We start from the raw sequence: 13,120 nt of genomic DNA, 5'->3' as shown, positions 1-13,120 counted from the left end.
AATGTGTCATTTGCCCTACGAACCGAGATATTATTGACGATTCAGCAGTTAGGAAACCTGTCATACGCAATCATGATCGCGGTCACGTGATGCACATCACATAAATGCTGATAGTGTAGTAGCGAGCGCCACACTGTGTTGAAAATGTGAATTCTTGAGGGCGACGACCAAGGAGACGTATCTTACAAAAAAATGTAAAGAGATTAGAATTTGCATCGCGATTTTTATTTTTTCTCTCCGCTCGTAGGGCACGGAGAGAAAAAATAAAAACACTTTTGTTATGCAATTTGTTCTCAAGTTATCGATTGAGACTACTCAGAACTTGATCAGTTCAGCCGTTGCTGAGATCTGATAATCTCGTTATGCTTAAACTTGCTGAGTAAAAGAGGCGCTCGGTCTCTCTCGCTTCGTTCGCTCAGAGAGATTCAGAGATGAGAAAAAAGTTTTCTTTTAAAAAACAAGCGCGAGTCGCGACCGCGCCTCTTAATTAAATCGTTTCTAAAATTGAAAATTGATGTGTTTCATGATATATTTCGGAAAAACTCCCTTTTCTACAGCATTTCATGGTATTCCAACTTTAGACAGAATATAAGCGAGTAACATCCGCAAACCGACATGTTCGAACGTATTTTGTCCAGCCTTTTCATATAAAATACTCACAAAAAAAGTTTCACTTACACCAGGCGCGGATTTACATATTTTGCCGCTTGGGACTGAAAAGTAGCTGCCGTCCCTTGTACAGGTAGTGAAAATTAGAATTTTTATAAGAAATGCATAACGCGATCTGAACATAATAATTCCTAAGTGTAACAACTTTTAACTTAACAATCCTAATACTTGTGTAAAATAAATCCTAAATGTAACATTTTTTAACCTAATGTAACTTGTCAACTTATATAATATTACAAAAAAGCTTACGTGCATTAGCTGGTATTATAATTGATTATTTATTATATTAAATGAATTATTAAATACAACTCAGAGTGTGCCACGAGAAGGCTGCACGATAGGACTTCACACTCCGGTTTTTTGTTTTTTTTTTGTTTTTTAATTTTTTTTAATTTTTTAAAGTTTATTTATTTTCTTATTTTTTAAGTTTTATCATTTTGATTTGATTTGATTTGATTTCTTTTTTACGCAACTGAGCATCAGCAAATGAATCAATTATATCATCATAATTTAAACGTTTTGCGATTTCTGACTCAATTGTAAGAATTGCTGAATAGTTAAGACGTTCATCACCCATCGTAGATCGGAGATCATTTTTGACGCGCCGTAATGCTGAGAAAGATCTTTCTGCTGAACAGTTTGTTACAGATATGCATAAGAAAATTCTAAGTACGATATTAATGTAAGGATACACTTCTTGGAAGCCTTTATCATAAATCATTTTACAGATCTTTCGAATAGTGCTTGGAGGTTTATGTAAATTTTTTAAAAATCCAAAGAAATGGAGACATTCATTTTGAAACAATTCTGAATCTGGCAAGTCTTCTTTATATTCATTACTTAATCTGACAGCATTTTTAGCAATAGTTTTATCATCCAATGTAATTCCTTTAATTAAAAAACCAAAACTTGTGCTCAACTTTTCGTAGACTGTTTTTCGACGTTCTAACTCTGCAACTATTCTATCAACTATGACATAAAAAGTATTGATTTTAAAGTTTTCTCGTTTATTAAATTCGGTTTCAAAATTTCGTGATTCGTCGTCTTGGAGTTTTCTTATCCTTTTTCTTTTTAAATTATCTTTATAATCTGTAATAAATGATTTTTTAAGAGCAGCATTTTCATAGATATCAAATGCTTTCCTAATACTTTCAACATAGTATTAGGAACCGTCATTAATGAACCGTATAATTCTGCTACAGTATAAAGATCAATGTCAGATGCTTGAAGCTTCTTACTAGAAAAAGAAAATCTCTGTAATAAATCATCTCATACTGAAGAAAGAATAGCTGTTTCAAGACATTGTAGTTGACGGAGGATACCTGAAGCTTCACATCGAGTACAAGATTTTTCTGTTTCATCTTCTGCAATTGATGCAAGAGCCTCAATCACTTCATTCCAATCTTTATTAAGACTTTGACATGCGTCATAACGGGCTGACCATCGTATTTGTGACAAGCCTTTTAGAGTTCTGTTTTCACGTTGTGTTAAATGTCTCTGTAATATTTCCCAGCGATAAATAGAACTTGAAAAAAATACATACAAATTTTGAAGAAGAAGGAAAAAGTCATTACTTTCTTTACAACAACTTGCTGCATGTTCTCCAACTAAATTCAGGGAATGAGCTGAACAGGGAGAGTATACAGCGTTTGGAGAACTTTTATTAATTCTAGCTTGTAATCCGGCATATTTACCAGACATATTCCTAGCATTATCATATGATTGACCTCTACAATTTGCAATATCAATATCAAAAGCCATAAGCACAATGACAACAGCATCAAAAAGTTCGATCGATTTATGACCAGCATTCGGAACAAAACACAAAAACCTTTCTACAGGATGTCCATTTTCCAAAACATATCTCACAATCACTGGAAGTTGATCGGTATGAGATATGTCTGGACTTGAATCTACTACAATAGAAAAATACTTGGCACTCTTTAATTCTTTAATTATTTGTTTCGTTACATCTTCAGCCATTAACTTAACAAACTGTTCATATGTAGTAGAAGATAAATACGAAGTGTGGCCTTGACCTGGATTACCGTACTTAGCTATATGCTCTGCCAAAAAAGGATCAAATTCAGAAATAAGTTTAAGACACATTATAAAGTTACCACTGCTTGACGAACCAAACTTCTCGATATGACCTCTTAACGGTGAACCTACAGTTACCAAGGCACGGACAGTAGCTACAACCCGTTTTAAAACGTTGCGTCAGTACATTTCTCTGTGTCTATTTGATACAAAAAATGTGTATCAATTTTTCCAAGAGTGTTTGATCTCATTTTTATATCTAAAACACACGACTTGTGTTCAAAAGAATTCTCATGATTTTTTAATGCATCATTGCCATGCTTTCAGTCGTCAAATCCTTCTTTTGCTATTTTTGTAGTTCCACCAAGCAATTGACAAGGAACACCATTTTTGTAGTTCCACCAAACAAAACACTGAACCCGAACTTTCTGAGTACATTAAATACGATTGTTTTACTATTTGGCCATTGACAAGTTGAGTTTTAAATAATGATTCATTTAAATATCGATATTGCTTACCACAAAGTCTCTTTCAACGGAAAAAATCAAAATTTTTATTATAAACGTCTTGGTTAATTCATGCTGCAAAACGTATACACGTGTAGCATCGTTTACTACCCATAAAACTGGATCATTTACAAACACATTAGAATTAACTATATTACTCTCATCAATATTTAATTATAGAAGACGAGATAGTTGACTCTGGGGACTTTGAGGTGAAATTAAAATGGTCTATGTCACACGTTGTTGGTACAATTTCTTTATTATCCGAACATTGGAACCAGTAATGGGAAGCAGTTGTTTTGAAGAACCAGCAATGGAAATGGCTGGATTAAAAAAACTATCAATCTTAAGTGTTTTTTCTATAACACTATGTCCTCTCTCAGCCTTATCTAACCTTCGTTTCTTATACTGACTTCCACTTAATCGTACCCGTCCGTCACTCGTGTTTTTTATATTAAAAAAAAATTAAAGACAGCAGTCTGATGCAAATTATAAAAAAAGGAAAAGGGAAAAAACGTAAAAAATTGCGATTAATAACTAAAATTTATATATATATATATATATATATATATATATATATATATATATATATATATATATACTAATTAAGAAATTTATTTTATTTAGAAATATGAAAGATAAAACAAAATATAAATGGATATAATATTAAACATAAAACATTAATGAATATAATATTGTCGCACGCTAACTCTCACGTATCGTAAAGTGCTTGCTTGCTTCCTTTTTATTGGCACTCGTTCCCAATAATTAGAAGAGCGGAAACGATTTGGCCATAATAACCAAATTATAGTTTTCAAAACTCAGAACAATAATTATCGTTCCGGTGACCGATTGTGATGCAATCAACAGGCACAAAGATATATCGAAACAAACTGTCTGAATACTTAAGACTAAAACAACCCCAAACGAACTCTCACGTATCGTAAGTATCGGTACCGGTTGCCGGGCTCAACCTCATATATGTAATAATCGACTGAACCTCAGCCGTATGCCGCCGCTGAAACGCGGTCTTACGACACGACGCGCCGCGGCGCGTCGTATCTCCACATTTTACCGCGCCTATATTTTGCCCCACTGGGCTATAGTCCATTAAGCCCCTATAGTAAATCCAGCTCTGACTTACACACTATATGGGTCGCATTGACCCTAACAAAACTTTGCTGCCGTGCCATTCGAATTCTAGTTGACCAAAAAAGTTGATCAACCATATCAATCAAAAGAGGAGATTTCAAACTTTTTTTACATCTTGGTCTGCACCTCTTATCTCATTCCGTCTTCACATAGCAAGCATTCAAAACTTCATATGGGCTCTCACAGACCCACTTACGTGTTTAAGGGTTAAGAATTGCATATACAGGGTGTCCGAAAATAGCTATTTATGCTCTCATGGATTGATAGAGCAAGTCAAACTGAGAAGAAAAGTCCTTTACCATATTTCAATACTCGCAATAGTTACCGAAATAAAAATTAGTAAAATTTTACGAATGAGAGCGTACTTTTTCTACTCACCGCGCGCTGGGACCGCCCGTCGGTACTGCGGAGGAGATCGGAAGGCAGGCAGAAGGTGGTGAGACGCGCTGGCCGGTAGCCATTGCTGCTTCTTTCGCCTTACCGCGACTGCTCCTAGCTTGGTGACTGACGGGCGGTCCCCGCGCGCGGTGGGCAGGAAAAGTACGCGTTCATTCGCCGAATATTACTAATTTTTATTTCGGTAACTATTGCGAGTATGGAAAAATGGTAAAGGACTTTTCTTCTCAGTTTGACTTGCTCTATCAATCTACGAGAGCATAAGTAACTATTTTCGAACACCCTGTATAATGTAAAAAAAAACAAAATTATTTATCATCGTAAAAAGAATATTTTAAGAAGATATTTATCCTTCCTTTCTTTGAAAACTAATCACTCATTTATATATAATGGGTTTGTTCTCTTGTCTGCTGATTAGATTAACAGTTGCTAATCAATTTGCATATATTTAATCGTTTTCTTGGTACCGAATAATTCTATTTTTGTAGCTGCTGACATAGGTTCCATAATTTTGCTTCTCGGAGTGCAATTCACTTGACGCATACAGTATAGAATCATTTCATCCATACTATTTGTTAAATAAGAACAAATAATACTTGTAAGTTTTATAAGTAGTTCTCGGCCGTACTTACAATTAGTGATAAAATTCAAAAGTTTTGCCACAGCTATTCATCCACTACTGATACACGGTCCATAAAACACGCAAGTAATTCGGTATCATCTCTTCGTATTTGTTAGAGATGACGATTTGCCTCTTGCACGCGTCTTTTGCAACTTGGTCTAACAATTCAATCAAAATAAGTTTTTTGCGTAATTATTCTTCGACATTGCATTTATCCGACATTTTCATATTTATACTCCTTCATTATAATGCCGCGATTAATAATCCATTTGCAAATGTATTGGAATATGATTCTTAATACCACATGTAAGCATATCAAATTTGATTGTTATAAAATATTTCTAAGCTTTGTAGATTTTTGAAATATTTCACATTTCTTTTCTCAACTATGATATTCTATTCTCGTACTATTAACAAAATAAGAAATTACTTGATAACTTATAGCATATTTTGTGCAAATCTGTTTTCTGTGATGACTTCAAATTAATTCTAAGCGGCCGCATATTTTCTTTTTTTTACTGTTATGTAATCAAGTTATTATTACAACTAGCGACGTTGTTTATAACTTTTTCTAGCGTACTTTTTTACGCCTGTACTTCTTGCTTAATCATCAATGAATATTATTAATGTTTGCATACAAACGATGTTTTAACAAATAGTTAGCACAAAGTTAAGTTAAAATACCTAATTGACAGGTATTCCTTTGATTTCTCGTTTCAGATTGAATTAATAAGATATTTAAGAGTCAACGTGAAGCACGTGAGTCAACACGATAGATATTTCATCTGTGATCGGCAAGTACGGGAAAATTAAAAGGAAGTGCCGTGAACAGATAACGCGAGTGCTCAAACAGGACCGAATGACACTCGAAGCTTGGTGACATTGTTTCATCTTCATTTTTATTGTATTACGTACGAAAGCAAAGGCTTGCGCTTCGAATCATCGTTTTATCTCCATCCCGCCGCGATGACCACTCTGACGCATTGTTCGCTGTCACGATCGTCTGTGAGCTGTCAGTTCGATCATGGCAGCCAAGACAACATGCGAGACACGGCTATCATAGACAACAATAATGTCTTACAACGGGAAAAGCAGTCCTTCCCAAAGAGACCTGAGCTGGACCTGTCGTTCCGCGACATACGCTACCGCGTCAGGGAATGGAATATACGCAATTTCTCAATCAGTAAGTACAATGTCAACAAGAAAATAAAATGTAATAATAATAAAAAGTGTTAATAATAAGAGGACAAAGGTCAACATGTGAAAGAATAGCAAATTAAAGAGCCTTGACCAGTCATTTATTGTTAGTATTGATATCTTCTGTGCTTTTATATTTTTACATTTTCAAGTTTATCAAACCGATAAATTTTTCAATCTTGAAACACAGTCCCGAATTGGGTCTGGGTGCACAATATTAAATCGACAATCAATTTCACTTAATAATAATTAGCATTTTATATAAGCATTTTATTATTATTCAATCTAATATCGCAGTAAGAATTCTTCTTTCCTTCCCTCCAAATTCTATAAAAAATTTATTGTAAAAAATAATATCTCATTGTCAGTCAGGGATTGAAACTAGGATCTAATAATAATTGTAACGATGCACCTCCGCATCGTTCCCCCTGGGGCCACGAACCGCTCCCCTGTCCGGCCAAACACCTGCCGAACAGACGAACAGGCGCTACGCGCCGATAATCGCCTCACACACGCGCGCGCGAACTGTCCGACAAGCGCGCCGTTAAACGCCCGTAAAAGTCCACGCGCACGCGCATTAATTCGCACGCTCCTGGCGTTGGAGCGACAGAGAGGCGTACGCTCAAGCGAGAGCGCGATACCGGACCGATCTCGGAGCAGCAGGGATGCTGTATTCCGGGGAGAACCGAGCTCCACTCGAACATCCCCGACTCTCCGAGATCGGGGTATAAAAGGCGGACGATCTCACAGAGAGAGCGACTCTTCTCCGGTCCAGCCTCCGAGCCAGACCCAGGAAATCCGCGTGGTAGAGTGAGCTCTGTCACCGCTGAGAGATCTCGGCGATTTCCGATCCCGCTTTCCCGGCACCTAGGGAATCCGAGTGGTAGAGCGAGCTCTGCCACCGTTGAGAGATCTCAACGATTCCATCAAACCTATCTCCGTCCGAGAGTCCGCGGTAACGACTGCCACCCAGGGGGTAGAGAGATCTCTGCCTCCATCGAGAGATCTCGAGGCAGCCGGCACCGACTCACGTCGGAGATTCCCTACTAAAGGAATCCCGCCGCGCACCTGTCGCGAATTCGCGGAACACCGGCGCGGCTTCTAACGTAGGGCGTCCCGACCCGCGCGCGTCGCGGATCAACAAGGCCGGCGACGACGTAAACACCGTGAAGCCCTCGCGACGACACCGAACCAAGCGCGAGCGAGACCTCGCGCTATCGTGCGCTCTCTCATACCGGCCGCGGGCCGAGTACGAGCGACCGAGAGAATGTAAATAGATCCCCGTTCTGTAAATACCGCGTCTTATTATTGTGAAATCGCGTCACCGTACCGTCGCGGATACACCTCGTGTATCCCCGAACTACGTGCGCATATTATCAGCATTATATCTCAAATAAAGTAGTTTCTCATTAAACGCACGCCCGATCTCGGAATTAATTAACCCGGCAACCTTCCTTCGAGCCCTGGCTTCCCTGAGCTCGTCCGCGCTCGGACAAAACACAGGTTGTTACATAGTAATGCATATGTCTGAGTCATATACATGTACAGGGTGGAGAAAAAGTACCAGAACGCCGAAATATCTCGAAAACTAAACATTTCAGAAAAAAGAGTTTCAGATCAAAGTGGTAGGGTTTCAAAATATCTATTTACTGATTTTATCAGTTTAACCTTGGATGGCGTTGCCAAGGTCAGATCAAAATCACATTAACTTTTTTAAATGGAACACCCTATTTATGATTCCAGAATCTAATAGCTGGTGTCAAGAGTTTTCCAAAACACTATAAATAAGTTTATTTTTGTTAAGTATTTTCCGAGTTATGAGGCTTGAAAGTTACAGTACACTGTAGCTTTTAAGCCTCACAATTCTAAAGGTACTAAATAAAAAATAACTTTTAATTGAAATTTATAGGTTTACAATGGTATCACAGAATCTACCACATAACATCAAAAACATCCACTTTACTACCCTTGGGGGGGGGAGGAAAGGGGGGGACAAAAAAAATCTTAAATGCTATCCTAACCTCAATAGTCGTCAACTTTAATGATTAATATTTCGATTTGCGAGGCAGTCCGACACTTTTTTCTGCCAGATTCGTTTATTTCATGCAAAAACGCATCAAATGAGATTAATTTCGGCAGCGTCTTTTCGTGCGCAAATAAATAGTGCAAGTGAGCGGTATGCAACTGAACGGTGTCTGGCACCGGTAATGGAATCGTATTCAAAATATCGTGTTTATTTGCACCGTGTCTATTTGCACGGTGTCTAATTGTACGGTGTCCAAGTGTACCGGTCCTCTTGAAGAGAATGTATTTGTATCGCGTAGCTATACAATAAACGAAGAAAGTTTTAAACGGAGAAAGTCTCGCGACACTTTTTGAAAATACAACGTACAAGAGTTTATTCATGGAACCGTGATTATAATAACGATCATCTCGACAATTTTGGAACGCAATAGAATACCAATAGGATATTATGAAAGGTTGAAAGCAAAGCAATCCAGATAACACAAAGTCTCAAATTTGACCATAAAACATCTTACAGATTTCTAAAAAACGTCTTAAAGAAATATTTCCGAAAATAGTTTTAAAAACTAAAAATAGTTTTAAATTTAATGAAACATTTGTCATGGTTTTTAATAATAGGAGGGCGGTATTTTTGTACGTATATACAGGGTGTCAGAAAAAGTTTGCCCGTGATTTCGTGGATTGATAGAGCAAATCAAACTGCGAAGAAAAGTTCTGTATCATTTTTCAAAATTTGCAATAGTTACCGAGATAAAAATTAATAAACTCGGCAAATGAGCACGTACTTTTCCTATCCACCGCACGCGGAGACTGCCCGTCGATCGTCAAACCAATGACAGCCGCGGCAGGCAGTGAGGCGGGTAAAACTAGGTACAGACTTAGCGAACGAACATTGAACAAACAGTTAATTTGAACGTTCATTGTTATTATTTAGTAGATATTATGCTAAAGTGATTACGAATAAAACGTTCGATTCGCGTTCGGCTTGATTTCCTCATGAGGCAATACGAGGTGTGTTCAAAAAGTATCGCGAATTTTGTGTTTTTTCAAAAATTATTTATTTATTCATGAATATCTATTTTGTCCCCTTCAAAGTAATCCCCATGAGATATTATACACTTGTGCCAACGGTTTTTCCAATCTTCGAAGCACTTCAAAAAATCATTTTTTTTTATCTTGTTCAGCTCCTCCTTCGATGCCGTCTTTATCTCGTCAAGCGTAGCGTAACGTCGTCCTTTCATGGGCCTCTTCAGTTTAGGGAACAAGAAAAAGTCACAGGGGGCCAGATCTGGGGAATACGGTGGCTGCGGCATCATTAGTGTGTTGTTTTTGGCCAAAAAGTCGCGCACAAGCAACGATGTGTGAGCAGGGGCGTTATCGTGGTGCAAAAGCCAATTTTTGTTCTTCCACAAATCCGGGCGTTTCTGGCGGATTGCTTCGCGCAAATTGCGCATAACTTGCAGGTAATATTCCTTATTGACCGTTCTACCCTGTGGCAAGAACTCATGATGCACCACGCCCCTGCAATCGAAGAAAACTGTCAGCAAAACTTTCACATTCGACCGAACTTGGCGCGCTTTTTTCGGTCTTGGTTCGTGCGGCAGCTTCCATTGAGATGATTGAGCTTTGGTTTCCACGTCATAACCATAAACCCACGATTCGTCACCAGTTATGACCCTCTGGAGCAAATTTGGGTCGTCGCGGACAGAGTCCAACATCTCATTAGCAATGTTCATGCGATGCTGTTTTTGGTCGCAATTGAGCAATTTTGGTACGAATTTCGCGGCGACCCGTCTCATGCCCAAATCATTGATAAAAATCGAATGGCACGAGCCAATCAATATGTTTAGGTCCTCAGCAACTTTTCTAACGGTGATTCGACGATTGGCCAATACCATTTTCTCCACTTCATTAATTTTTTCGTCTGTTGTTGAAGTGCTCGGGCGTCCGGCACGCTCTTCGTCGTTCACATCTTCTCGGCCTTCTGAGAACATTTTGTACCACCGATAAACGTTGCTTCGGTCCAAGGTAGCTTCTCCGTATGCCACAGTCAACATTCGGAATGCATCCGCGCACTTAATTTCGTTTTTCACACAAAATTTGATACAGGTTCTTTGATCCATTTTTTTGAATAGGTAAAAATCGAAGACGATCCAAAACACGTGCAAGCAAAGCAGCTGTCAACAATTAAGTGAACATTCAAAATGGCCGAGCTTGTCGGCATAAGTGAGAGACATGAGTACCAACATAACGCCACAAAAAGATCGAAATTCGAATATACGTAACCCGCGAAAATTCAAAATTCGCGATACTTTTTGAACACACCTCGTACATCAAAAAGAATTCGTGCGCGATATAAGCGTTTATAAGTATAATACAATTGCAGCTGCTCGTTCGATGTTTGTTCACTAGTATGTACCCAGCTTAAAACAGCCATTGCTACTTCTCCCTTCTCACCGTGCCGCCTACCGCGGCTGCCACTGACTTAGCGACCGATGGGCAGTCCCCGCGTGCTGTGGGTAGGGAAAGTATATGCTTGTTTGCCGAATTTATTAACTTTTATCTCGAGAACTGTTGCAAATTTTGAAAAATAGCAAAGGACTTTCGTTTGACTTGCTCTATCAACCCACAAAAGCATAAATGAATATTTTCTGACACTCTGTACCTATATTATAAATCTATTTTTTGTACTTATGCAAAGGAAAAAATAAAATTGCCTTTATTACTAATTCCAGTAAAATATTTCAAATTTTATTTCTTTGTACACAGTATTTTTTCATTACACTGAAAATAGGAGTTTAGTAATAATAATCAAGTATGGTATAAAATATTTGATGTTACATCTAGCGTATAAAAATTTTCTTTTTTTTATATTAACTGTATATATGCGTCAAAATAATTTTTATTACAGTTAATTTTTTAAAAATACAATTAATATGAATTGTAATAACAAGAAATTTGAAATATAAAAATAAATTTAACACAGTTAACATCTTCGAATCAGAATTTATATAACTGAAATTGGAGCGGCTACACACAGTCGTTTATTTTTTGTAATAATTGTCGCTACAATTAAAAATAGAAATAATAATAAAACAATAAATTCAAGATCGCATGATGATTGCGTGTACTGGCTGCTCATCAAATACGGCACTTTCATTTAAACTATAATCCCACGCACACTCATTCACGCACCCAAGAATTCAAATGTACCTTATATAATTTCCCAAAATCTTTCCAATTTTCTTCATCTATTCTTAATAATAATTGTTGTAATGGTGGGCATATCACCTACACTTATAACAACTGGTGACACCGGTCAAATATAATATAAAAAATCAAAATAAATTATGCCCCAGTTTTTAAACTGGCGGACGTAACACTTGGTTAATGTTAATTATATTGATAGATAGTAACTAAATATAATAATAGTAAGCATTAGATTATTAATTGGTTTTTAAATATTTACTTATATTAACTGAATATTTAATTGAAATTATTTCAATAAAGTTTAACAGTTTTCATCTAGATTTTATTATTTTTATCAAACTCTTTTTAATATATTCTCATATTACTCATTTTTTCGCAAATAAGATATCATGTAAATATCTATAGTCAATGACTTCAAAAATAATCTTGAAGTGGTTATATTTGCATAAAACTATAAAATAACAAACCTTAATCTGTTATATAAATTTTTGCGGTTTGACTAAAGATACATGATTTTCTATAACACATGCCCACGCTGTATTTTCTATCTCTTATACATTCACGTGGATCGAGCTAAAATTAAGGAATATTTTCTTACGTACGCGTCTGAAACAAGTTAATTGTGAATTATCGCATGTTGAATGATGCAGTAATTTAATTGCAATTTAATTGCATCTTGCTCTCTCTGCAGGCGAGAAGGAAATTCTGCACGGCGTTAAAGGCGAATTTAAATCCGGCGAATTAGTTGCCATAATGGGGCCGTCCGGAGCTGGAAAATCGACATTGCTGAATGCTCTTGCCGGTTTCACGTAAGTACCAAAAATTTAAAGATTGTTCTTCACATACGTGCTTTAAAATTAACACGTACGCGAATTACTTTTTGGAATTTTGTTTTTCCTTTGTGCACGTGCGAACTTCATCCTTGAGTGCATTTAAAGTGTTATGGATAATCATTTTGTATATCTATTATTATCCTGTTATTGTGCATTCCACAACATGCTGTCTGAATGAATTAATCTTATTATTCTGCGCTTTTTATTTTTATTTTTACGAATTTCATTGAGCAGTTCAGCACAGTTAAATATCATTATTCTGCGCGAAGTACGCTCAAAATAGAAACCTGACTATTTGCAAGATAATACATCGAACCGCATTTGTACATACTTGTAATATGATACGATAGAGGAATTCTATTATGAAAACAAAGTTTCAGATAATACTACATCTAACAACTATTGTAAGTTGCAATTTTTCTGTTTTCGTCATTCGAGATTGATTGAGTATTAAAATACACTCGTATTAG

The 13,120-nt window shown here is 36.8% G+C and overlaps 1 protein-coding gene across 4 annotated transcripts in view; it reads left to right on the top strand.

Moving 5' to 3' along the window:
- The window catches only part of LOC120358357 (ATP-binding cassette sub-family G member 1-like), a 54,025-nt gene that overhangs the window by 12,526 nt on the left and 28,379 nt on the right, over window positions 1-13,120 (top strand). For all 4 annotated transcript variants that reach the window (XM_039452398.1, XM_039452397.1, XM_039452395.1 and 1 more), the window contains exons 2-3: window positions 6,106-6,568; window positions 12,509-12,626. In XM_039452398.1, coding sequence (XP_039308332.1) covers window positions 6,352-6,568; window positions 12,509-12,626 — 335 coding nt within the window. In that variant the 5' untranslated portion in view covers window positions 6,106-6,351. The remainder of the gene's footprint in view (window positions 1-6,105; window positions 6,569-12,508; window positions 12,627-13,120) is intronic.

Source organism: Solenopsis invicta, chromosome 8 (genome assembly GCF_016802725.1).
Source record: "Solenopsis invicta isolate M01_SB chromosome 8, UNIL_Sinv_3.0, whole genome shotgun sequence".
NCBI classification, from domain to species: Eukaryota; Metazoa; Arthropoda; class Insecta; order Hymenoptera; family Formicidae; genus Solenopsis; species Solenopsis invicta.
This window is presented reverse-complemented; position numbering and strand designations above follow the sequence as displayed.